The sequence below is a fragment of the Canis lupus genome, chromosome 5, assembly GCF_003254725.2.
Source record: "Canis lupus dingo isolate Sandy chromosome 5, ASM325472v2, whole genome shotgun sequence".
In the NCBI taxonomy this organism is placed as follows: domain Eukaryota; kingdom Metazoa; phylum Chordata; class Mammalia; order Carnivora; family Canidae; genus Canis; species Canis lupus.
Window position 1 is genome coordinate 16,647,057 of NC_064247.1, and position 27,773 is coordinate 16,674,829.

Below are 27,773 nucleotides of genomic sequence, written 5' to 3' on the forward strand. Positions count from 1 at the left end.
TCCCATGTTCATGGATTGTAAGAGTTAACATTGTTAAGATGGCAGTACTGCTCACTACTCAAACTAATGTGTAGATTCAGTATGATCCCCATCAGAATCTGAGCTGACATTTTTGTAGAAATTGACAAGTGGATTATAAAACTTGTGCGGAATTATAAGGGACTCAAAATAGCCAAAACAGTCTTGAAAAAAACAAAGTAGGTTAGAGCGATGCAGCCACAAGTCAAGGAAAACTGATAGCCACCAGAAACTAGAAGAGGTGTAGAAAAGATCCTCCCCTTAAGCCACTAGATAGAGTGAAGCCCTGGTGATACCTTAGTTTTGGATTTACTGCTTCCAGAACAAATGATAGTTTGTGGGTGAACAAATGATAGTTATTTTATGTCACCTACCTTGTGGTATGTTGTTTCCAGTACCCTGGGAAACTAATACTGAAGAAGACAGGATTTTGGCATAATTTCAGAATATCTCCCCATAAAATACTAAACATTTACAAAGGAGAAAATTATCAGGCGGAGGTGCTGATATTAACATCATGTGTGATGAAAGCTTTAAAGAGGTAATGCAAGAACTGCCTCTTTGGATTCTTGCTGAAATTAACTAGGAGGAACAAGGTACTGCAGAAATGCTGTAGTCTGTTTGAAAGATTTTAAGATGAGAGAAAGCATGGCATATTTCATATTCCTTGAGTTGTTTAGTATGGTTTAAATATAGGCTGTATGTGAGAAAATGCCCGGAAATGAGGCTGGTAAGATAGGAAAGGCTCAATAAATAATAGAGGCTTTGAATGACGTTTCTGACTTGACCAATCCCCTATCACACCCTCTCATTGCACTGTATTCTTTCTTAGTGGTCCTTATATCTATTGTGGTTTTACATTTATTTTTGTAATTATTTAATGGTGTCTGTTTCCTTCTCTACCAGACACCAAACTCCACAAGTTCAGAGCCATGTCTGCTCACCATTGTATCTATCTACACATCTCTTCTTGCTCTCCAGTTCATACTGTTGGACTCAAGATACTTATTGAGGAAAGTGATCAGTAACTGTTCATTGAATGAAAGAGTGAGTGAATGAACGAACCAGAAGTGCAAAACAATTGAACCTTATCTTGAATTATTGCCATGTGAGGAAGAATTGGGATGGAACATACCAATGCCAGTTAGGAAGCTGTACAGTAATATCTGAGGATGATGAGTTATTGAGAAAAGATAGTGACTTCATCTCTTTCATTTTAATCTTGCAATATAATATTTTTTATCATCATTTTACAAAGAAACTGAGATTCAAGGAGGCTAAATAATTTGCTTAAGGTATAACTGAGATTTAACCCAAGTACTATCTGACTCCAGAGTACATGGTTTTCCCCACTCACCAGGTTGAAGAAGCCAATATAAAAAGACTTCACTTGAGTATTTCAAGGAGGGTCTTTTATTACAAATATAAATCAAATTTCTGTTTTGAAAATTTAGGTCATGGACATAGCAATATAAGTATTTTTTTTACCCCCCTGTTATTGAAGACCCATTTAAAGAGAGGGTGAGACATTTTTTTAGAGAGTATTACTGAGATTTAGGCACAGAGAGTCGCTTATTTACAGACCTAGTGTTTGTCAAATAGCAGCCTCTCCTCTACTTACAAAATAACAATTTCATCTTCTCTTTTTAAGGTTTTTGTTTAATTGTTGTCTATGTAAAAGAGGTGGTCAGTATTTTTAAATTTTAGATTAATTAAGCCTATCAGGAGTTTAGTAGTAGTAAGCCTTTGGAAAATCATAGTGTTAAAGGAGAAAATGAATAGGAGGGTTTTAAGATGATTTTCTGATTTCTGATTCTGTTATTAGTGTGAATGGTAGTGTCATTTACTAAGATGGAGAATATAAGAGTGAAAAATAGACGGAGTGAATTGAAGCATCAATTATGTAAAAGTTGCACACTAAGTCATTGGATATAGTAGTCTGGAGATCAGGGATAAGATGAAGCCTAGAACATTGTTTCACCAGCAGATTGATGGTAATTGGTCATTGTTGTGGGATCATGCAGAAAAGATTAAGGATAAGACCCTTCATATCATTAGTATTTATGTTGAAAGTAAGGCCATGAAGTACCTGAAAAAATTGCTGTTGGTGAAATAAGATTGTGGTATTTTAAAAGCCAAGAAAAATAGGAATTTCAAAAAGGAGCATTACTGAATGATGTAGAAAGGTAAAATATGGTAAGGACTGAGAGTTAGCCTCTGGCTTTGTGAAAGATGTTCTCAGCACTCTTAAAGAGAGCTGTTTCACCAGTGTAATCAGAAAAGAAATTAGAACTTAATGGGATGAGGTGTGAGTGCAATAGTGAAGAAGGGGAAACTGAGAGTTTATGAGAATGTTTTCTAAAGTTGATCACAGAACATATTAATGACACCATTTAAATTGTGCACTCTAGTTTATTCAAATATATTTATGTAAACAAATGTTATATAATACAATAACTACATTCTAAAATTCATACAGGCCAGGAATTGAAAATGAGGAGATAGTTAGGAGTAACAGGACCTCTGGCAATGACACAGTGGAGGCGTTAGAAAATATTCTATCCAGAGAACTAACACAAAAGTGGCAGGATTATAAAACATAACCATTAGGGCTCTGAAAATGAATCAGTGGCAAACATTAAATTGAGAAGCTTTAATTCATGAAAATCTTTTGAATTCGCGTGAAGAATAATGGGAGTCTTTGGCCTTATTGCCTGAACCCATATATCCTTTCCTTTCCCTCCCCAAGGGAAAGCATAATGTAATCAAAGCTGGGCTAGTCTTAAAACCAGCAGCTTTGTTGCCAGAGGCAGCTGGTATGATTTGGAAAAGAAGACCAAAATAAAACAAAAACAAAAAACCCAAAAAACTCTCATGTCCAGTTGTGTTGTCAGTAAAAATAGCAGGTAGGAAACAAATGTGGAAGGCTCAGAGTCTTGCTAGCTAGATGTTGTGATCTTGCTAGGGGCAAGCCACACAGTAGTTAACTGGCCAGAAATTTAGTAGGGAGACCTTGTTAATGAGAGAACCACAAGAGGGTAAGATAAGTTATTAATTCATGACTGGCTTACTGGGGAACTGGCATCTGATCGAAAGTTCTGAGAAAGCACAGCAAAGAGTAAAAGCTGAGGCCGACTTTGAAGCTTTCAGAACTTTGAATGCCTTCCTGAACTCACCAACAGATTTGTCAGCAGGGGGTGAAAAGTCTACTGACCTGATCACTAATCAGTGTAGACATAGGGATGACCTTAAGGAGCCACACTAAGGAATAAAAATAAGATTAAAAAAAAAATTAGCAGAAAAACCAATGACTGCATTCCACAGGGAGAAATTATCTTAAATTATTTCCAAGAGGATTGCTAAAAAACGAAAACAGCAACAACAGTCCTCAAGGGGAAAAATCATAATCCAGAATTGGTTAAACATATTATCTATAATATGTAGTTTTATTAAAACAAAACAAAACTATTGTAGATATTGAAGAAAAAAACCTAGGAAAATGTGATCCATACTCAGGAATAAAAAAAACCAATAGCTTCTGAGTAGGCCTAGATGTTATGTTTAGCAAAAACTTCATGGCAATTATTATAAATTTGTTCAGACAATTAAACCGTGTCTAAATGGAAAATATGACAGTGACTCAACAAATAGAGAATCTCAGTAAGGAAATAGAAATGATAAAAAAGAAATTCTAGAGTTGAGTGGTACAGTAACTGAAATGAAGAATTCACTAGATGTGATCAATAGCAGATTTGGAAGTTTTAGAAGAGAGAACCAGCAAACTTGAAATATTAATAGAGGGATGCCTGGGTGGCTCAGCAGTTTGGTGCCAGCCTTCGGCCCTGGGATCCCAGGATTGAGTCCCCGCATTGCGCTCCCTGCAGGGAGCCTACTTCTCCCTCTGCCTGTTGTGTCTCTGCCTCTCTCTCTATGTGTGTCTCTCATAGGTAAATAAATAAAATGTTAAAAAAAAAAAAAAGAGATCCACATCTAGACACATATTATCAATTTACTGAAAGACAAAGAATCTTGAAAGCAGCAAGAGAAAAATGACTCCTCATATACAGGATAGCAACAGTATGATTTATAGCTGAGTTCTCATGAGAAAAAATGGAGGCCAAAAGCAGTGCACTGACATATTTAAAATACTGAAATAGAAAAACAAAACAAAACCCTATGAACCATAAATTCTGTATCTAACAAAGCTGTCCTTCAAAATGAAGGCAAAAGAAAAATACATTCTCAATAACCAAAGACAAAGAATTTCTTATAAGCACACCTGCTATACAACAAATTTAAGGAAGTGTTCAAGCTGAAAGGAAATGACACCAAATGGTGACTTATATCCACAGGATGAAATAAAATCAGAAAAGATGAATATGTAGGAAATAAAAGACCATATAAATATACTTTTTCCTCTTTTCTCCTCTTAGGTTCTTTTTTTTTTTTCTTTCTCCTTTTAGTTCTTTAAAAGACAAAAAAGGGCTTCATGAAGTATTTATAACACTTTATTTCTACATTTCACATATATATTGATATAATACAAGTACCTAAAGGAAGGTTGAGGAAATAGAGTCATATTGGAATAAAGTTGCTATAGTTTACCAGAATCAAGTCAGAGTTAGCTGAAAGTAGATTGTGAGAAATTAAGATGCACGTTATAATCCCCAGAGCAACGACTAAGATAAAATCAGCATCCTTTGGAGGCCAGAGGTATAAATGACTCTTGAGAAACTTGGCTATGATGGGAAGCAAAGAGAGAGGGTCAGTAACTAAAAGGGTCATTGGCTGAATGTATGTTGTCTTTTTTTTTTTTTTTTTAAGATTTATTTACTTTTTGAGAGAGAGCGAGCGAGTGAGTAGGGTGGGGTGCAGAGGGAGAAGGAGAGAGAGGATCTCCTCGCTGAGCATGGAGCCTGACAAGGAACTCAATCTCATGACCCCAAAATCATGACCGGAGCCGAAATCAAGAGTTGGACACTTAACTGACTGAACCCCTGGTTGTCTTTTTATTATATATTTGACTTTAAGTCTCTCATTTATTTTGAGGGAAAAGAACCTGGAGAACCAGAGGAAATATAGATACAAGGGAGGAAGGGAGATTTACTGGGGCATTCCTCGGGGAGGAGTTGAAGGCTATTGAGTTTGTAGAAGTATTTGTGTGAGATTGATGTTCGGGGGATTAAAGTTTAGAGTCTGACTATCTACTACTAGTGTTTGAAAAGTAGGAAAACAGTTTGTGTGCAGAGGTGAGATCATGGAATAGCAGCTAAACAAAATGAAAGAAGTAAGTAAAGGGACAAGTTGAAGGACTGATTGGCAGCATTGATAGGTTAGCAATTGTTGGAGATCTTAACTTTATTGGGACTCCACTCATGGCCTTTTTTATGGGTTGTTTAGTTAGCAGTACTTTACAGGTTAGGTATAGGACTAAAGAACATGGTTGGTTTGATCCAGAGTTTTGCAAGGTTGCTTGAGGTGATGCATCATGGTGCTTGGAAGTTTCTGCTCTAGGTGTAAAGCTGAGAACTTTATCTTAAAGTTGGCAGCTGATGACACAAAACTGTCTGGAACAGTAGTTGGCTGCTTGGTTCCGAACTCAGTTTCAGATTTGCTGAAAGAATTATAGTGCTCTTATTCTTTGCAGGATTCATACTATATCTGGAATTATTTTATCTTCTGTTTTGAGTACTGTATTGTACGAAGGATAGAAATGTGATAAAGATGGTGAGCAGTATTTGCAATTGTTGGACAAGGAGTGGGTTAGAGAAGTCTATGGAGGGAGTAATGGTTGAGCAGAGTTTGCAAGTATGAGAAGTTTGATGAGTGGAAATCAGTTTTCCAGAGGGATAGCACAGTAAAGACTTTAAGGTGTGAAAGGATATTTAGGTAACTAGAACTAGTTTTTTAAAAGATTAAATGATGTGCCAGTGGTTTTTTAAATTATTCTAAAAGTTCTGTAGATTCTTTGGAAGTATCTAGGATGCCTTCTCTGAGAAAGTAGATATGTGAGGCCAGGCTTAGCAGTCATGCTTTTCTCACAAATACATTCAACCACTCCCCATTTTTTCCCTCCTGTTCAACAAGAGCATGGCATCTCTGCTTTCATACCTAAAATACTTACTGGATTTCCACATAAGATTTCATTGAAATAAATGATTATGTGACCACTATAGTTTCATCCACTGTTAGTTTTTTTTTTAATTTTTTATGTATTTATGATAGTCACACACAGAGAGAGAGAGGGTGGGGGCAGAGACACAGGCAGAGGGAGAAGCAGGCTCCTTGCACCGGGAGCCCAACGTGGGATTCGATCCCGGGTCTCCAGGATCGCGCCCTGGGCCAAAGGCAGGCGCCAAACTGCTGCGCCACCCAGGGATCCCTCATCCACTGTTAGATGATAGTGAGCCATAGAAGGACTCTAAGCAAGGGTCATGACAGTCTAAGTTATGTTTTAGAAAGGGTACATTTGGTGCCAAAATAAGGGTGTATTTGAAGGCGATGAGACTGGAGCCTGGGAGAGCACTTAGGAGGCTATCAGCAATAAAACAGGACAGCTGGGGAATTTCTGATAAGTAGCAGCAATGGGTACAAAGAAGATGGATTAGAAGTGTACTGAAACAGAGCAGCTTGGATAGAGTTAGACTGCTGTGATTGAAATCCTCGTTCTTACAGCCTTTGTGATCTTGGGCAAGTTTTTTAAAGTTTTTTAACCTCACCATCTTAGTGTCCTCATCTTTAAAATGAAGATAATAATAATAATGATGACAGTGATGATGATGATACCACTATCTCAAAGGTTATTGTAATGATCCTGTGTTTTTAAAGTACTTAGTCTGTGCAAAGACTTGTACAGCATGTTCATAGCATTATTTATAATAGCTAGAAAGTTGAAGTATGTTAAATTTCCATCAACAGATGAATGGATAAATAAAATGTGGTGTATCCATACAGTGGTATACTAGATTGTGGTAAAAAGGATGAAGTGCTGATATAAGCTACAGCATGGATAAACCTAGGAGACACTGTTATGTGAAAGAAGCCAGACACCAAAGACCATGTATTGTGTGATTCCATTTGTATGAAATGTCCAGAAAAGGCAAATCTGTAGACAGAAAGTAGATTCGTAGTTACCAGGGGCTGGGGGTGGGGAAAACTTGGACTAATTGCTTATTGGTAGAATATGTCTATTTGGGGTGATGGAAATATTCTAGGATTAGATAGTAATGGCAGTAGCCCAACATAGTGAATATATTGAGACCACCAAAGTGTACACTTTAAAATAGTTAATTTTATGTCATATTAATTACATTTCAATTTCTAGAAAGTTTTTTTAAAAATGCTTAGAATATTAGCTGGTATATTGTAAGCTTCCACTGGTAACAATTATTAGTTAGCAATTGTAATGTTATAGGTTCCTCTCCTTGGACGCATCCAACTGAATATGCAGAGGTCACCTGGTCTCCTTCACATCACTCTGTGCAAATTAGGATTTGGGAGACTGAAGCAAATATGTTGATGCTCATGCTGCTTGCTGTGCCCTAAATACCAAAGTCCTCTGACCTAGGGAGTTGGGAGGGGGGGTCTCATGTCTTCTACCAGCATTCATGCCTCTATGGTACATTAAATTGTTAAATTCTGGTAAAGCCTCACATCATCTCATTACTTGACAAAGAGCAAGGGGGGAGTTTTGTTTTGTAGTGTTTATAAATGAGACTCGATAGTAGTGTGAGGTTAAGGATACAGGAATGAACAAGATGAGTTTGACTGTAATTGATATGGGAAAGATAACCTGTATGACCAGGTCTGTGAATAATAGGAGGCACCAGAGCTGTGAACATAGTTACCAGGAACTGGTTGCCCAGAGAGGATAGAAGAAGGTAGAACATGTATGTGGCTGTAGGTGGGTTTTTAGGTAGAAGAATGTGAAGTGAAAGTACATCATCTTTTGTCTAATTTTCTGCTGGAAGTCGGAGGCCAGTCCAGCACCTGAGGGCTAAGGGTGAAAGGATAGGAGCCTGGATACATGTAGAGGAGGTGGAACTAGCTACCTGGGGAGTGAAAGAGGGAGAGATCAAGGACAACTAAGAGTTGCCTAGCAGTAGGAAACCACGAACTCGTTCCATTATACAGGATCGAATGCTTTCTTTCCCCAGCAGTACTCGACAGACTGTGAGCCAACAGGGGTAAGAAAAAGTTGGATCTGTCAGTGTTGGGGGTTCATAGGACATGTGTTGAAGAAGAGACCATTGGCAAAGGAATCGAGGCCACTGACTTTAAAGAAATTAATGTCTGGGTCACTGGACATGGGCTAAAAAGGGGGATGAAGGCAAGTGAGATCAGGATGAATGATCTTAGATCATAGGAACTGAAAAGGCGTGAGGCTTAGATGAAATTGGGAAGGATGTGTGTTGGGCCTACGAGGATCAGAGGGACAGAAGTCTGAAATTGTGCTGCTTGGTACTGTAACCACTGACCACATGTTGCTATTGTGTATTTGAAACATAGTACTACTAAGGAACTGAATTTTAAATTCGATTTAATTTCCATGTAAATTTAAAAATTAAGGCAGTGTGCAAGAATTTTAGGTCAGGTGAGAGAATTAGCTAATTGCAAAGGTAGGGCACAGTCTCCAGGACATCCCGTTACTTCTGACACCATCTACAATTTTGGAGATTTCCCCAGACCACTCTCACCTCTGATAATTCACTATAAAGACTCACAGAATTCACTGAAAGCGATTATACTCATAGTTGCAGTTTATTACAGGGAAAGGATACAGATTAAAATCCGCTAAGGGAAGAAACATAGAGTCCATAAGATGTACCAAACACAGAGCTTTTATTTTCTTCTCCATGTGGAATCAGGCTGTGTACTGCCCTGGTACTAACATGTGACAGTCTGCACTGAGTATTGCCCATAGGAAGCTCAGCTGAGCCTCTGTGTTCAGAGCCTCATAGGCATGATCGGTTGATGGCCTGTACACTTCATTTCTGTCTCCAGGTTATCTGGGATTGCATGTCCCCAAACTCCCACCGTAAGTCACATTGTTGGTCTTTCTATCCTAAGACTAGATGAGTATGACCAGTTGCCTACTAAATCATTGTTATACTGTCTGGCATGAACCGAGCCCCTCAGGCAGAGACATTCCCAATCTCTTGCATAACATTCTAAGGGCTCAGTGATTACATCTCAGAAGCCAAGGGAAAAGGCCAGATCTTCACTTTGGGCAAGGCCAAATTCTTTGTCATATACCATGTAAGATACCTTTTCATTAAACACAACTCTTATTTTGCCAAAATTACATTTCATCTAGACTATAGACAACTTAATGCCTAAAATGTAATAGGCTGTAAAGTACACATTGGAATTTGAGTAACATCTCATTGCTAATACTTGTGTTAATTACATAATGTAATGATTGGATTGGGATTGATGTATTGGGTTAAAAAATAAATTATAAATATTAAATTCAAAATGAAGTCACATTTTGATTTTTAACGTAGCTACCAGAAAATCTCAAATTATTTAAGTGGCTCACATTTTATTTCTATTCAACATCGCTGATCTAGAAGGTTATGTTAAGAAAGAAGAGTGTATACTATTGAAGTTTAAAATTTCAAAGGTTGAAAAATATTAAGCAAAGGCAAGTTTAAGATGTGGCCACAGGAATAGCTGCTGAACTTTGATGGAGTTATAGGTCACTGGAAGATAAAGAAGGTTCAAGGAATTATGAGGCTAACTTACCTAATAGATTATCCTCATGATTCTTGACATTTCCTAAGTGAGTCGAATCTGGATAGAGAGGTAGACTGTGACGTAGGTGTCAGTGTCTGATAAATGTGAAGGCAAGAGAAGCAGAAAGGGATTTACTGGTATCCTAGCACATACTTTGGTGGTGTGGAGCTAGTGGGGACTTAGAAAACCTTGCATTACTTCCTGATTCCTCATGGGATATTGTCCTTTTTTTCCTTCGTGAAGCTGATAAAGGAATTGTTAGCCTCAGAGGAATTGATTGGAAGTTGTGTGAGAACGCAAGATACAAAAGCCCTATGCTCTTCTTTTCTCTTAGTTGCTACTCTGCTTTTATGACCTTTCTCAAATGTTATGCTTTCTGTGAACTCTGCCCTGATTTTGCTACCAAGTTAATTGCCTTTTTCTTCTTCCTTTGAACGTAACTCTACTATAAAACTATTTGTAGTAAGTTTTTTCTTTCCCTACCCTACCCTCTTGCACTTTTTTTTGGGGGGGGGGTGATGTGTATGTTTCTGTGTCTGTCATTTAATGATCCTAGACTAAATAATTAGACAATAGTCTCTTGACTTACCACCTTTCTTGTGGTGGTTGTTTTGCCAGATTCTCCTCTTCTTCCTGAGATCTACATTTTGGAATACTCCTTGGCTCAGTCCTTGGACCTCTTCTCTTCTATACCCACCCAATCCCTTGTTGACCCATTACACTTTTGACTCCTGCATTTTGAATCTCCAGCCTGACATGTTCTCTGAAGTCTAGATTTATATATCCACATGTCTACTTGACATTTCCACTTGGATGTCTAACAGACCTCTCAGTCTTAATATGCAAACTAATATCCATTTACTTACTTTCTTTTCTCACCAGTCTTCCCCATCTCAATATTGGCACTTCTGTTCATCCAGTTGCTCACATCAAAAACCTCTGTAAGCTCACACTTAATTTTTCCTTGCTCATGTCTCATGCCAAAGCTATCAGTAAATCTTGGTGATTCTACCTTCAGAGTATGCTGAATTCATCCACCATCTCTACCAGTACCAACCTGGTCTAGGTCGCAGTCATCTGCTAGGACTACTGTAGTAGCCTTTGACCAGTGTCCAAGTCTCCCCTGATTCCACTATTGCAATGAGAGTGATTCTTTAAAAATGAAAGTGAAATCTTACTACTCAGCTACTTCTATTGTCTTTCCCATCTATTTGGAACATAGTCCTTTTTGTGGTCAGTGAAACTCTATATAATCTGACACTAGCTGCCTCTCTGACCTCAGCTTCCAGGACTCTTCCCCATTGGCATTTATTTTTTGTTCCCTAAACTCTCCAGTACATTCTCACTTTAAGGCCTTCATATATTCCATTCCTTCTTCCTGAAATACTCTTTTCCTAGACACCTACATAGCATTTCCATTTCTTTCAGATGTCTTATCAAATGTTACCTTATTAGAGAGGTCTCTGCTAGCCATGCTATCTAAAAATCTCACTTTTTCTACTGGCCCACTACTCTCTATCTCCTTCCTTGCTTTATTTTTCTTCTTTGTTCTTATCAACAATTAACATATACGGGAGTAAAGACTTTTTACATTTTGAGCCTTGCTAAATCCCTAGTACTTAAAATAGTTTCTGCAGAGGATACCTGCTCAATGAGTATTTATTGATCAGCTGGATGAAAGACTAAGTGAATGAAAGAATGTCACTAGATTGCAGATTATAGCATTTGAATTGTATGCATCTGTGTCTTCATTGCTTCCTGCAGTGTCTAAAATATAGTAAGCACTCAGTAAAATGATTTCATTGTGTTGTGATGAAATATAAGCAAGTCAAATGGAATTTTTATGTTATTCCATAACACATTTTAGTTAATGAGTTTTTGATGTGGGGGAAAACACCTTTTTGTTTTCTGGATGACTGCAGAGAAAGATATTGAAGATTATGAATTCTAAGCAATTTAATAGGCTCCAGTAAATGATTATTGAATGAACATTTATTACTCATCCATTTGATTTGTTGAAATGATTATTGCATACTATTCAGAACTGTATTAAGAAGGGGCAGCCGTGATAGTGTGGGTCTGTTTAATTTCACAAACAGAATGGAGAAACTGGTTAGTTTGGCAAACCACTAAACTCATAATTTAAAACTTCCACAGTATAATTTTTTTAGAGATATATATCCCCAAACTTCCTATCTGAGACCATGAAGTCATAAATCCAGCAATTTATCAAGAAAAATTTCCTGAATACCAGGCAGAGCTCATGGGCATTTATAATAAATTATTAATAGCAGTTTTTTGAAGTGCATATGATTTATTATGGGCCTTCTCCGTGCCTTAAAAATAACGTTTCCTAATGGTTGCCAACATGTATGGAACCTCGAGCTTCTCAACAAGCCTCCAGGACACTCAGAGACTGACCAGTCAGGCAGAGAATGGGAAAGACTGACTTGTGTAACCATGCTTGCCAGATGTTACTGGTTTCATATATGTTACCCTGGAACCTTCTGTTTGTTTGAGAATACTCTCCCATTTGTTTATTTGAGCACACTGCTATATGCTGGGTTTGTGTTTTGGTTATAACATGTTTTTCCTATTTAATCCTTATGGCCTTCTGTATATCTTTACAACAAAAATACTGCTTGCCCACCACATTATTTACTCCCTTTGGCTATAAAAGCAGTTTTCTAAGTCTCTTCCCCAATTAATTTCCCATTCATTATTCTTCATTTTTGTGGTTTTATTTTCTTAATATCAGCCATGGCTTTAGAATTTATGTTTGCAACCTGCCCCAGATGTATGAGATGTATGACCTTACTTTACTGCTAAACACCCCTTCATATTTGTGTGATCACCCTGCCAGTTCTACCATTACATAAAATTAAATGCCCCAGAGAATTAGCAAAAATTTTTTTGCTGCATTTGATATATACAAATCCCAAAGGAATATGTTTGCCTGGTTCCTGTATTAATATTTTTCCAGAGGGTTTTCTGAACTGTTTTTTTTTTTTTCCTGACCTTCTTTGGAAAATTCAGTTTCTCTGACAAAAAATAGAAAAAATAAGAATATTTTAATCATCACATTTACAAATTGACTTTATATAAGGAGACCTTTATGACATACTTGGAATTAGTGTACTATATTTCAGTGTGCTTTCTTATCTTTTCTTTTTTTTTAAACAAGTGTGCTTAGGATGCCTTTTTTTTTTTTTTAAGATTTTATTTATTTATGAGAGACACAGAGAGAGAGAGTCAGAGACAAAGGCAGATGGAGAAGCAGCTCCACACAGGGATCCTGACGTGGGACTCGATCCCAGGTCTCCAGGATCAGGCCCTGGGCTGAAGGCGGTGCTAAACCACTGAGCCACCCGGGCTCCCCTCAGTGTGCTTTCAAACTTTGATGTCTCAAAGATATTTGGGACTGGGCTGGTGTGTGTGTATGTGTGTATGAGAGAGAGATTGAGATACATTGATCCCAGTTCTATTATATTTTATTTTTTAGAGCGAGAGCGGGAAAGAGTATATGTGCACTTCCAGGGGGTTAGGGATAGCGATGAAGTGAGAGAGAATCTCAAGCAGGCTCCACACCCCTCGTGGAGCCTTACATGGGGCTCAATCTCATTTACCCATTTTCGAGCCCTTGTCAGCCTCATTCTACATTTTGTCTCTATGAATTTGACTATTCTAGGTACCTCAAACAAGTAGAATCAGATAGTATTTGTCCCTCTGTGATTGGCTTGTTGCATTTTGCATAAAGTCCTTAAGGTTCATCCATGTTGTTGTATGTGTCAGAATTTCCTTCCTCTTTAAGGCTGAGTAATATCCTATTATGTGTATATATCACTTTTTGTTTATCCATTTATCCAGAGGTGGATACATAGGCTGTTTCCGCCTTTTGGCTATTGGGCATAATGCTGTTATAAACATAGGTGTACAAATGATAGATTCCATTTTAAAAAGCTTTTAAAGCTTTTTAATATAAGCATTTTCAAATATATGTGAGAGGGAAGAGAATAGTATAAGGAACTCTGTTGTACTCATCACACAGTTTTGACGGTTATCAACGTTTTGCTTGTTTTTGTTTCGTCCTTTCTCTGAACCTTTTTTGGTTAAAAGTATTTTAAAGCCAATTTGAAAAATCATAATTTCATTCATAAATATTTAATATTTTCTTTTATATATAAGAACTTAAAGAAACTTAACCATAATACCTATCTCAAGGTCACTTAATCCTGTCTTTTTTGGTGTTACTGTTAAGCCTATCCAATAAATTCTCAATTTCAGGTGTTTTGCCATTTTAGAACATACGATTATACATATATATACATATATATGTATATATTTAAAGATTTATTTATTAGGAGAACATAGAGGGGTGGGGCAGGGGGAGTGGGAAAGAGTCTAAAGTTGACTTTGTACAGAGCATGGAGCCTGACACAGGGCTCAGTCCCAAGCCCCTGACTGAGATCATACCTGAGCCAAAACCAAGAGTCAGACCCTTAACCAGCTGCACCACCCAGGCACCCCTAGATTATATATACTTTAGATTCTGGTTCTCCGTTGACATATTCTACCTTTTGGCCCTTTGTACATCTTTTCCTGTGTTTTCTTTAACATATTAATTGTAGTCATTTTGAAGTCCTTGCTTGCTAGCTTCAATATTAGAGTCATTTTTGGTTCTGCTTCTGTTGACTTTAATCTCTTGATTATCATCACTTTTCCTGCCTTTTCCCATGTTTAGTAATTTGTTGTTTGCTAGATATTAAGGGTGACATGTTGTAGAGACTCTGGATTATGTTATCTTCTGTAATGTTGAGTTTGTTGTGGCAGGAAGTTAAATTACAGACGGATCAGCTTGATCATGTTGAGGGTTGGTTTTAGGCTTTGTTAGGGTGATTTTAGGAATTTTACCCTTATTCCTATGGAACAGCTCTTACTCCTCAGGTGTCATCTTCTGGGGTCTCAACTGAGGGCCTAGAGTAGTCACGGAGGTCTCTCCTTATGAGCTGAATTTGAACTCCAACATCTCCTGAATGCTGTGTAACATCTAAAAATTTCTCTTTAGCTTTCATTCTCCCATCAATTTATTTTCTGCTAGACTTCCCAGAGTCTTGTTTTTGCACATGGGAGTTGACCAGGACTGTGAGTGGAATTTCTGTGTAATTGTTGGTGTTCTTCCTCTGCTGCCTTGCCACCCAAATTCTAGCTGCCTTATTAGCTTCAAACTCTGATCTCATTCCTCTACCCTCATCTACTTCTCTGCTTGGGCTCTGTCTCCCTAGGTTGTGCTTTGGGGTAAATAGAGGGCTCACCTCTTATACTTTCTTTCTCTGAAGAATAATAGTCTTTTGCTGTATGTATATATGCAAACAGTCCAACTTTTTTTTTTAGGATTCTATTTATTTATTTGGGGGGGCGGGGAGGGAGATTGAGAGCACAAGCAGGGGGAGCAGGAAAGGGAGAAGCAGGTTCCCCGAAGAACAGGGAGCCTGATGCAAGACTCGATCCGAGGACCCCGAGATCATGACCTGAGCCAAAGACAGGTGTTTAACCAACTGAGCCATCCAAGTGCCCCAAAAGTCCCAACTTTTATACGTGGTTAAAGTGCAAGAGTAAATGAATAGCAGCTACTCTTCCATAATCAAAACTAAAGCTTACAATACCATTTTTACACCCAACAAAATTAACAGCATTTTCTTACTAATAAGCGGGCATGTTTAGCTTTCTCCATTTTGTCTCCTAACAGCTTTTTATAGTTTGCTCAATCCATGTTGCATTAAAGTCCATATATCCATTAAGTTGATAACTGTCTCAAATTTTGAGACAAATTTGTTACAAATTAGTAACAACCATAACCCTCTCCTGCAGACACACACTTATTTTCTATGCCATTTATTTGTTGAAGAAACTAGATCATCCTGTAAGATTTCCCACATTATAGATTCAGATCCTTCTTGTGTCATTCAGCATGTTCCCCTAGCTCACTAAGTTTTGTAAAGTGGTTTAGTTAAACAGGCCAGTGTGGGGGAAATGGGGGCAAGAATACATTGTCTTCCTATTGCATCATCTCATGAGTTGTGTAATGTCTAGTTTCCCCACTTGTAGTGATGTATAAAGTTTTATAAAGTTCTTATAAAGTTTCCCATCAGCCTTTGACCCAGTGTCTTAGCCATAGTCACTCTTCTTATTTAGTTGCTTAGACACATATTCCATTAAAAATTGCAATATGGTGATTTTCTAATTCTTTCATTCTTTCTGCATTTGTTAGCTCTGATTCTTTTGTAATGAATGTTGCTGTAAACTGTTTAGAAACTATAATAAAGGCAAAATAAGTGCTTAATTCTTTTCCTTTATGTTAAATTTCAGAATGATGAATTCTGCTTCTCACTCTCCTCCTGCTCCTTCCCCCTGCTCATTCTCTCTCTCACTCTCACAAATAAATAAATAAAATCTTTAAAAAAAGAATGGTATTGTAAACTTTAGTTTTGATTATGAAAGAGTAGCTGATACTCAATTTACTCTCCTACTTTAACCACCTATAAAAGTTGACTCTTTGTAGACATTGAAAATACTGGTGACCAAAAAAGTTGATTTTTATTTGTAATATTATTACGAGTTTATGAGTTTTAATATATTTGATGTGTTTCAGTCCCTTGAGTTGTTATCCTTTGGATGTTCAAATTATTCCACTGAGCCAGCAGGAGCCTCTTGAAGTTGACTCCTGTGTCCTTTTGACATGATCCCAGTAATCTTTGATAGCTTCCTTGCTTTTAGGTAATATATTCCAGGCTTACCCTGAACATTTCTTGTATCAGACCTAGAATCAGACATGTCTTCTAGGAGCTGTGGTTCTTTCAAGTGGAAAATAGCATGTAGAGACCAGAAACTGTGCCCTCGGGATGCTTATTACTGTCATTGTTTGGAGGCCTTTTCAGGGCACAGAGGTGGGAAATATGTATTTTTTATATAGAGAGGAAAGTAAAACAGGAGCTTGTCATAACATTCCAATTGAATTTAAGATTTTAGCATTTTAAACTTCTTGAATATTATGTATTTATGTCATATTTCTCTTATGCTGAAAATTGTGGTTCCAAATGACTTTAGTATAATTACGTATTTGATCAAAGAGAATAAGGGCAAAATTGATTCAAAGCAATTCCAGTATTATTACAAATACTGAGGAAACTCGTTCTTTTTGTCCCATTAATGCAGAATACTGTGTCACTTTAAAAAAGTATTCTCTGAATGGTTATGGCCTAGCTTAACTTACAGCTAGGTTCATTTTTTTCCAGTTTGATTTTAGTTTTTAGAAATTACTTTTTCTTCCGTTTGATTCAGTTGTGAATTGTTTGAGTTACTTAAGACATTACATGTTTCCAAGGTTAAAGCTATAAAACAAGGTACGTTCAGGAAAGTCTCGCTTCCACCCCCTTTTTTTATCCCCCTATAAGTAACCATTTTTAGAAAATTTTCACCTAACATTACTTCTTTTAGAAAATCTAAACAAATGTACCCATGTGTACCCATGTGCACATTAGTATTTTCTCTCCATTCTTGCAAACCAAAGCATGCAGTATTTTCCTACACCTTGCAGAGATTCATAGATAGAAACCCATTGTGAGCCAAGAAATCCTAGTCTACAAGAGAAGACAGACATGTTAAGACATAATTGTAATACAGTTGTTCACTGATATTATAGAAATATGTAGAATAAATGCCATTAGACACAAATTATGAAGCATTTTCTTCTAGGGTAGGTGAGTGGGTTAGGAAAAGCTTCAGATAAATGTTCTTTGAGCTGGTTTTTAAAGAATGAGCTTGATATGAAGCCTGTGGATTATCCTAGGAATCAGGGATAGCGTCTGTATCACAAAATTAGCCAACCCGTGTTTGCTGGTATATGGGTGTAGCATGTAAAACATTTGCACTACATAAGAAGTGTCTGAATAACATTCTTGAAAGGCCTTTTGGAATATATGGGATTCTGTTTCACAGGCTGCCTGGGCTTGATGCTTAGTCCAGAGGTATTTTTTTAAGAAGCTATAAGAAAATAAATCCTCTGTTATACATTAATGTGAAAGGACTTCATATCAGAAGAATAGCCTATTTTTGTTATAAAGATTTAACATAAAATAGTACTTAGTTTACAAACTTTGTTTAGTGGAATAATGAAGAGTAAAGAAATATGTTTTTATAAAAGGTATATAGTCTTTTCTCTGGTTGATATTCCTTGAGTTAACCCGTAAGTATGAAGCATTGATCATACATAGAGCATTCTTTTGTATGTAGTAAGGAGGCATAGGAAACAATGGAAATAGTTCTAGTTTAAAACTTTAAGAACTAAGGCGTATCTTGTGACTATGTTTCACAAAGAAATTGTGTTTCCTCAAGACTTTTAAGGAAAAAATTTAACTTACTTGGGATAGAAGAAAATATGGTGTGCTTTTTGTTTTTGTATCTGCAGGAATACTCAGTACCAAGAAACTCCAAGTCATTCCATATCATGATTGCAATGGTCATTGCACAAACATACATGTGAGAAAATGACATAGGACTGTACTCATGTTGTACCCATGTCAAAGTCTGGGTTTTGATATTATTCTAGAATTATGTAAGATTTGCCCATTGAGGGAGAGCGGATGGAGGGTACATGGGCTCTGTCCGTACTCTCTTTGCAACTTCTTGTGAATTAGTAATTACTTCAAAATATAAAGTTTTTAAAAAGTTATTGCTCTGGTTGTTTTGAGAGTGGATCATAGGCCTCCAAGGACAGAATCGAGGGTATTAGGAGCATTCCGATGAGATATCACAGTGCTCCAGAAGGGAAATAATGGCTGTTGGACTAGTTTGCTGACATGAAGGTGGGTTGGAGATGGGGTGAGGGCTCATTGAATGCTGGGTATGTTTTGAAGATAGAGCTAATAAAATCTGCTGATGGGTTGGATATGGGTGTGGGAGAAAGAGAATGGGGTGACAACAAGGGTTTTGGCCTGGAAGCATGAAGAAAAAAAGATACCGAGGAGAAACAGCAACAAGAAAAGAAGGCTGATGTGAGGTAGTTGGATTCTTGGCAAGGAAAACAAAGTAACGAACCTCCTTCCTCCAGCCCCTCCTTCCTCCAGCAGGGTGGTAGCTTGGGGCCTGCATGGGTTAGGGACAGGATGACACTGAAGTGAGTGCACTCTTGTTAACCTGCTCCCAGGCAGCTGAGTTCTCTTGGCCTCGCCCTGGCTCTTTTGGAAAGAAGCATTTGTTTAATAAACAGGAAGTCGTTTCCATGGGTGTAGAGAGAAGAAATGATAGAAGTGAGTGGCAAAGCACAGAACTGCCAGCTGTGGTTAGCTTGGAATTGGCAGAAGTCTTCTCAGGTAGCCACCTAAGCTTAGCACACAGGCTGCTTCCCCGCCACCCCGTTCTGGACTGGGCTATTTCTTTATCAAAAGAAATGAAAAATTTCTGCCCTGTTGGTTGACCTGCTGTCAGAGCATATTCATTTTCAGCTAGTGTTTTGGATCAGTTGGAGTCATAGACTCAGCAGACAAATGGAGACACTGTCTGTTTATAGTGGAAGAGTGACTTATTTTAAGAAGTGTTGGCTCCCCACCACCATCCCATTAGTGGCGTGCCTCTGACACTCCAGTGAGGCTGGTCGAAGGAAGTTAAGACCGCCTTATGTGTATTTTCGCTCTTTGAAAGGTTCGACTCTAAAATGTACCACAAGATATTTCTTCCTGAGTCAGATTAGGACAAAATTACAAGTAGGGAATTCTGAAGCAAACTTTATATATTTACTTGCTCTTCATACTTTTACACTTTGGAATTCATTCCCTCCATTTCTAAGAATTCTCTTCTCGAGCTATATGCATCCCCCCACCACCACTGTGTCACTAGCTTAGCTTCTTCCTACTTCATGAGGAAGAGCAGTTAAAAAAAGATGAAAGAAGTCCCTTGCAAAGTGATTTATGGCAACTGGAAAGTCAGAAAGTCATCTTCAACTTCTTCCTTTGGATAGAAACTTGACACAGGAGACTTGTATTCTCCCTTTAGCAGAGAGTCACCTCATCCTTGTCTTGTCTGAAATGGTTGGAATGAAGCTGTGATAGAGAGGAACTTAACATTTGCCCCAGAGATAGAGGGACAGCTAAATAGATAAAGAGTGCATCATTGAAGAGAGAAAGGGGTTGGGGCTGGTACAACAGATGAGTAACTGGAGAGGATCTGGGCTCGGAGGCTGGGGCCCAGGACCTGGGATCCTGGCTGCTGTGTGAGAAGTTCAAGACTAAGGGTACAAGGTGGTATGGCCCTCAGGATTTAGGAGAACTAGCTCACTGAGCTGCCTGGAAGAAGCAAGACAATTCCTCAGGGTGCCTTTCCACTGAGGTTTATCCAGACAAGATTTAGAATGTATCTTACTCTGAATTCTGAGTGGTTCTGGAACCAGTTTGTTTCATCTGTCTTCTGAAATTACCCCAGTATTTATTCAAATGCTGTGACTTTTTGTTAGGTCCAGGCCGGGCTACTGCTCTGAGTTTCTTTGCTGGAAGTTAAACATCGCATTTGAGCTTGCAAAGTTTTTGCTGCCTGCCTATGGGGCACACGTGAACATAAAGCAGCCATTTGTCCTCGGGCAGCTGAAAGGCGGTTTCAGCAGGGACTGGAAACCACTGCAGGCTGCTGGCTTCCTGGCACACCCACTAGCCCCCATAGGTTTGCTCTGAAAGCAAACTAACAGGGATGGGAGGTAGCGGCGGCGGCAATCAGATGGGCAGAAATAAAAGCAGAGGCCAAAAAGTCTGAATGACAGGGAGCCATTAAGGTGGTCCTGTACTGTACTTCTCCAAAGCCGAGAAAATGTAAACGTCAAACACAGTAACTAGGAAAAAAGATCTGATGCTAGCAGCCAGCACTTGAAAAAAGTGATTTGTATATCTTTATATTCATAACTATAGGGATACTATAGGTGTCTCTGGGAAAATACTATATAGCTTAAACTCTTACCCAGGATGCTTTCACAAATACCTTTTAATTAGATCCATGTAACAGTGACATTTGATATATATCATAATTACCTTCAAGCACTATTGAATCCTGAAGAACCTTAGGATCTATTAGCTAAATATTTGAATATTCTCTGTTTAGATACTGAGTGGACCTTTTTAAAAATACTTTTTAAATGCCCTTGAAAGTTAAAGTTATATCGTATAGGATAACTCCCAATCATTGTACAAGTTTATTTGCAAATATGCTATCCTTTCTTTGGCCATTGCGTGGAACAGGGTTTCTTTCTGCTTAGCAGTTCAAGAGGTGGGGATATTGGCAGTATAAATGATTTGTCCAAGGACAACCAGTGTGTCATTGTGGAGATAAAACAGGACTAGGCTGCATTCCACTAGCTCCTGGCCCGTGTAACAATTTTGAGAACTTTGCAATCATTTTAGGAAAACAAAGTACTTAGAAAATATAGTTGTTTTTTTTAAATAAAAGAAAATCACTTATTTTGGAAATCACAAAATTAATCATTCTGTTGTATTTAAGAAGCTCTTTGATGTGTTCTGGTAATTAGTATTTACTGCCAGACGAATGTCTCTTGGGCATTTTAATTAATGGGTGGCTTGGCCAAATGAGCTTCTGATGGTAAACCTTCATAAGGGTTTATTTTTATGTTTCTCAAGAATAGCTGTCTCTTCAAAGCCCTTTAATTAGACAAAGTTTAGCAGCTAAAACATATTATTAGAATAATTAGGCCTTGGGTTAAGAGGAATAGGGGGTCAAAGGAGCAGGTACTGTTAGAGAGGATGGAGTCTTAAAATAAAACCTAGCGTTGCATGTTTGATGGATGTCCACTTCTTTAACAGCTTATATTAAGTGACTCTCCCTAGTTAGGGACTTGGTGGTGTTTAAAGTTCATTTGACAGATCTCACCAGAAGCGTAAATACACCAGAGTGCGTGCTCGTTTATCACTACCTCTAAACTGTAGAAAGTGGTATTCTTGTCCTTTTAACTTCTAAATGAAGACTTCCCATTTTCTCTTTTTTTTTTTTCCTACTACACTGGTCATCTTGGCTGTAATAAAGGATAGCCTTTGAGGGAAATGCTTCAAGAAGCTGGGGTAGAAGCCACTGATAACACCAACAATTACAATAATTCTGTTGAAGGGTCTTTCTTAATAGTTTCAGTGATCTACAAGACGTTATTCTTAAAATTACTGTAGTATTTGATGCTAAAGTTTTATGCTCTTTGTGGTCAGAATGTAGTTTGAATTATTTGAAAATCTGCTGTGTAGATGGATTGTCATTTGGCTCCCCTTCTTTACACCTTACCCCCATTTCTTGTCCTAAGCCCTCAATCTTGGTGGTCAATACTAGTGCACATGTTTTATCTCAGACTTCCTCTTTGTGATGAAGAAAAGATACATGTGACTGGTCCTGTGGGTGCTCGCCATGGTGCCAGAACAGTTGGGTAGGATTATTGAGATGACTATTGATAAACAGTAATATGCTTATTTATATTGTCTGATTTTTCATGTTCCCACTATCTCAGGATGCTTGTGATGGCAAGTGTGTCCTTGTCCCGTCTAGATGAGTTAGGTTAAGGATAGTGCTAATGAGACCATTGGAAGTTTTCAGTAGGGCAAGTTGTATCACCAGTGTTTCTAATCCCATCAGTTGTTATGATCTGGATATGTTATCAATTAGATGAAGAACTCGGGTTTAGGATTCATTGGTTCAGTATAAACCTACTGGCAATGTTAGAAAAAAGTATTTAATTATATTGGTAATTGGTAATTAATGGGATTGGCTCTGGGTCAGTCAGTTCACTTTTTTTTTTCCAGTTCACTTTTAAATATTGAAGATAGCTTGATTTATAGTATCACAAAGTTCATCACATGGAAATCTTTTGCTATAGCTTAGTTAGTCCTATTACCAGTGAAATCATTTCATTGAAAGTGGTAGAGGGCAGCCCCTGTGGCGCAGCGGTTTAGCGCCACCTGCAGCCTGGGGTGTGATCCTGGAGACTCAGGATCGAGTCCCACATCCGGCTTCCTGCATGGAGCCTGCTTCTCCCTCTGCCTGTGTCTCTGCCTCTCTCTTCACTCTCTCTGAATGAATAAATAAGTAAATCTTTAAAAAAGAAAAAAAAAAAAAGAAAGTGGTAGAAACTTCTCTTTGTTTTCTATTGTTATCTACAAAAATAATAACAGTTTAAGAAATATTTGAAAAGCACATAAATGCAGATGGAAAGATAGAGGCATATCCTCTATGCATTCCAAGTGTAATCACCAAACAAATACATTTTTAGATTAAGCTGTAAAACTTTGTGAAAGCAGAAGAGAGATTAGCATAGATGGGCTCCTATATAAAGCCGTTTCTCCCTTAGCAGTGACTAACTTCTCTCCTCTCGTCCCCAAAATGATTGATTATTGTGACTCTGCTTTTTGACTCATGCTTTAGCACAGGAAATATTGCTGATTCTTATCTTCAAGGGTATGTTTGCTGTAATCTCTTACAATGGAGATAAGAGAGAGGAGGTGTTGAATGTGATGATTCTCAAAAAAAAAAACATCATAACCCTCAGAACTCTTTTTTCTTAGGGTAGAGGATATGCAGTCCTCTGCATACTCATGTATGCTGAAAACAGTCTGAGCACTGCTTGCTAATGGGCTTCTATAGATGCAGATCAGGGCCACAAGTTGCCATTTGCTTGTTTCACTTCTTCAACTGTTCATCTGGTGGCCCCCTTGCATCTCTCCTGGAGTCCACCTTTTGAAGTGATACCGGTGTGCAACATAACTGACTGTGCTCTTTTTCACCGCAGACCACCTGGTGGCCCATGGCAGAATGGCAGAGAAGGAGGCCCGTCGGAAGTTCAAACAGATTGTGGCAGCCGTCTATTTTTGTCACTGTCGGAACATTGTTCATCGTGATCTAAAAGCTGAAAATTTGCTTCTGGATGCCAATCTGAATATTAAAATAGCAGGTGAGAAGTACATCGAGGATCCCTCAAGGTTTTTGAACAAGGGATTGTCTATTCCCATCTATTCAGAAAGAAGTATTGTGAAAATAAGAGATTTGTTTGTGTGTGGCTTGAAGATTGATAAACCTTCAAAACACACTGATGTTATTTTTCATGTAATATTAGATGGAACTAGGCTGGGGAGAACAGAAGAAAGGGGCGATATTTAAAATTCTCTTATGTTGGTTGACAGTCTCTTTTAAATAATAACGAATAAAGTAGCATGAAGTGGAGACAACAACTGCGGAACCTGTGTAACCTGTCAGGCTTACTTGGGGAGGTTGATGTATGTCATCACTGAAGGCTGTAGTTTTGTGAGAATTCAGGAGGAGCAAATCTTGCATTGGTGTAAAGGCACTCGGCCTCTTTGTTTCCTCAGATTTCACTGATGGTGCCTAAGAAGCACTTTTCACTGCCTCACTCTATTCCTCCTTCAGTTTCAATAAACTCTCAGCATTTGCCCAACCAATACAAGCTCACCACCTATTGATAGAAGCAAGTGACTGCAGTCCAGACAGAAAGTATACATCTGACAAGAACCCAGTTTTGTTTTCCTAGTTTTCAGTATTATATTGTGGGTCCCCCATGTAACATGCAAAAAGGGGAGGGGTCTCCTGTAGAAAACTGAAAGACAGCTAGGATATAGTTGCCTGGAAAGTCAAGATGAAAAGCATTTCTAAGGACTTTCCTCCTTAAAAGAGTGGGAGTTGAGGGTTCAGATTTATTTTATATGTTATATACAGGTCAGAGTTACCTACATGTAGTCTTTCAGGGTGGTAATCCTGCTGACTATTTTGTGTCAATAAGTTGAAATAAGTCTTTCCAGGCTCTCCTTTCACATCCTTGGAATGCCACTTAACTCTTTATTTATCTAAGTTCGGCTGATGGATGCACTGTTGTTCAGTACTTTTACAAAGTTGTAAGTTCTCTGCGTCCTGCATTTGCCCAGTATGTAGTAGACAGGAATTAGATGCTTTCTTTATCTTACATAAAATCACATTTTTCCTTTGTCTTTATGTCTGCTTTATATTCTCCAAAGTCCTCTAGATGCTAGCAGTTCCCACACAAGTGGGTAGTATGGAAAGACTGGTAATTTCAAATCCTCTTTTGTAATTTTTCATCCTAGCTTCATTTAAACTAATAGAAATAACATCTACTAAGCTTCACAATCCTTAAAAGTATAATAAAATGTTGCATTAATTTCCTATTTTCGCTGTAACAAAGTACCACAAACATAGTGGCTCAAAAATACAAATTTATTGTCTTACAGTTCTAAAGGTCAGAAATCTGAAATGAGTCTTTTTTTCTTTTTTCTAATGTAGTTAAATTTGTTATTTTAATCCCAGTATAGTTAACATACAATGTTATATTAGTTGCAGGTACACAATGTAGTGACTCAGCATTCCTGTACATTCCTCAGTGCTCATGATGAAAAATATGGAACACTTCACGAATTCACATGGCATCCTTGTCCAGAGGTCATGCTAGTCCTATCATTCCAATGTTAGTATGTGTGCTGCTGAGCAGGCACCTGAAATGAGCCTTATGGGGCTAAAATCAAGGTACTGGTAGGACTATTTCCACCTGGAGGCTCTGAAGAATCTATATCCTTGCTGGTTTCAACTTCTAGAAGCCACTGCACTCCTTGGTTCTGGTCCTTTCCACACAGTACTCTGCCTCATGCTCCCATCGTCACATCTCCCACTCCTAATCTGATCTTCCTGCTTTCCTCTTAGAAAGACCCTTGTGATTACATTGAGCCCTCTCGGATAACCCAGAATGATCTCCCCGTTGCCCAGTCACATCTGCAGAAGTCCCTTTTGCCATGTGGGTCACACTTCACAGGTTCCATGGAGTCACATGGATGTCTTCTGAGGGGCTTTTATACAGCCTGCCACAGATGTGATTGGAGGGTTCTTTGGATTACTGATTAGGACAGTGAGTTAAAAGAAGGTCCTCGTTTTCTTTTACCGTTGTGTTCTACCTTCATTGACCAAAGGCTAAAAATCTTTTTATGCTTCCCTGGTTCTTGATTTTGACTTTAGAACCATTTTGATTTAGTTACAAGAGATTAGTATGGCTCTTTGTCTTCATATTGAGAAACCAAGTGTAAAAGCAGGGGTCAGTGATAATTGAAATTAGAAACACCACTGACAAACACAGGGTAAGGAGATTTTTAAATGCTCTTCTTTGTTAATAGTAAACAAATCCATGTAGTCACAATAAGAGTCTCTACCTGCTGGTGTGTAATTACAGACTCGTAGGAATGCTGGCAGCCCACTGTGGGCTCTCTGCGTTAACACATATGGCGAGATTTTTAAGTTCATTAACCCAAAGTCTGCATTTTTATTGTTTGTTTTGCCAAGAATAAAATAAATGAGCTGCTCTAGTTTTGTGCCCTGCTATAAAATCTAACATTGTCTTTCCTTGTACATTATTTTTTTTCATGCTATAATTATCTTGTCATTCTCATTTTCTCCGCCGCCCCCACCCCCACCCCCCGCCACCACCATCACCCATGGTTTTGCTTTCCATGGTTTCAGTTACCCATGGTCAGCTGTGGTCCGGAAGCGGTGATCCTCCTTCTGACGTATGGTCAGAAAGTCAGTAGTAGCTAGCACTATGTCACAATGCCTACATCATTCCCCTCACTTCATCTCATCACATAGGCATTTTATCACCTCCCATCACCACAAGAAGAGGAAGGGTGAGTACAGTACAGTAAGATATTTTGAGAGTGAGTGACCACATGCACGTAACTTTCATCACAGTATATTATTATAATTGTTCCATTTTATTATTGTTGTTGTTAATCTCTTACTGTGCCTTATTCATATATTAAACTTTGTCATAGGTGTGTATGTATAGGTAAAAACAGAGTGCATATAGGGTTTGGTACTATCCCAGTTTCAGACATGAATTGAGGGGCTCAGAATGTATCCCCTGTGGATAGGGGGACTCCTGTCCTCAGTTTCTCAATCATTGCCTGAACTTCCTTTCTGACACGTTCTCATCTGCCAAGTTGTCTTTGAACTTAGCAGGCCAGTGGGAGAAACGCTTATGGTTAAAGCCGACCACGCATGACTAATTTTGTTGAGGTGGAATGGATGGCTCTGACAGCATAAGGTCAGACAATTAATGCAATCAACTTTTTATTCTAAAAGCTAAAAGTAACTTCAGGATTTCTGATTTTCTGGTCTTTTGATGAGTTATTATTAAATCTCACTAAGAAGGAAACTACTAGGCACGAAAGAAACACGTGAAAGAGAAAAGAGTTTTGTTGTTTTATTTAAAATATTGTTAGTCTTTGGGCAGCCTGGGTGGCTCAGCGGTTAAGCGCTGCCTTCAGCCCAGGGTGTGATCCTGGAAACCCGGAATTAAGTCCCATGTCAGGCTCCCTGCATGGAGCCTGCTTCTCCCTGTCTGTGTCTCTGCCTCTCTCTCTGTCTCTCATGAATAAATAAATACAATCTTAAAATAATTTAGTCTTAAGCACCTCATTTCTAAAATCATCGTATGTTACAGTGTCAAATTAACATGGGATTAATAAAAATTCAGATTAAGAAATTCAAGGAATTCATGTTTTCCTTATGCCAATGTTAACCTCAGTGGTTTGTTTTGTTTTGTTTTGTTTTTACCTAAATGGTTTTGATGAAAAGATGATACATCCTGTTCAAACATAGAAGATGATGAATAAGTTGTTCTGGGGATGTTTGTGTTTATGTTGACTTATATACTTTTTTATATGAATTAATGTGGCAATTTACATCTAACCCTTGATATTATAAAAATCTAGCTATTAGAAAAGCCTATGCTAGCCTTCCTCAAGGGAATATGTGTTCCTTGGACATGACAGGTACATTTCAGTTGCAGATATTTAAAAATGCAGTGGTTTAAGTAAGAGTTTTCATGCTTAAATTCTTATCTCTGAATTTTTGTTCCAGTGCTATTTCTAAAGCAAATGAAGCCCAGATGAATAACTCTGTTTTCCTTCTGGTTTTAG

At 38.1% G+C, this 27,773-nt stretch overlaps 1 protein-coding gene and 1 pseudogene across 10 annotated transcripts in view; one reads left to right on the top strand and one right to left on the bottom strand.

Annotated features, from left to right (window-relative positions):
* Positions 1-27,773, top strand: part of SIK3 (SIK family kinase 3) — a 243,025-nt gene that overhangs the window by 140,230 nt on the left and 75,022 nt on the right. For all 10 annotated transcript variants that reach the window (XM_025465406.3, XM_025465408.3, XM_025465410.3 and 7 more), the window contains exon 4: positions 23,573-23,734. In XM_025465406.3, coding sequence (XP_025321191.3) covers positions 23,573-23,734 — 162 coding nt within the window. The remainder of the gene's footprint in view (positions 1-23,572; positions 23,735-27,773) is intronic.
* LOC112671574 (U6 spliceosomal RNA) lies at positions 25,202-25,301 on the bottom strand (annotated as a pseudogene).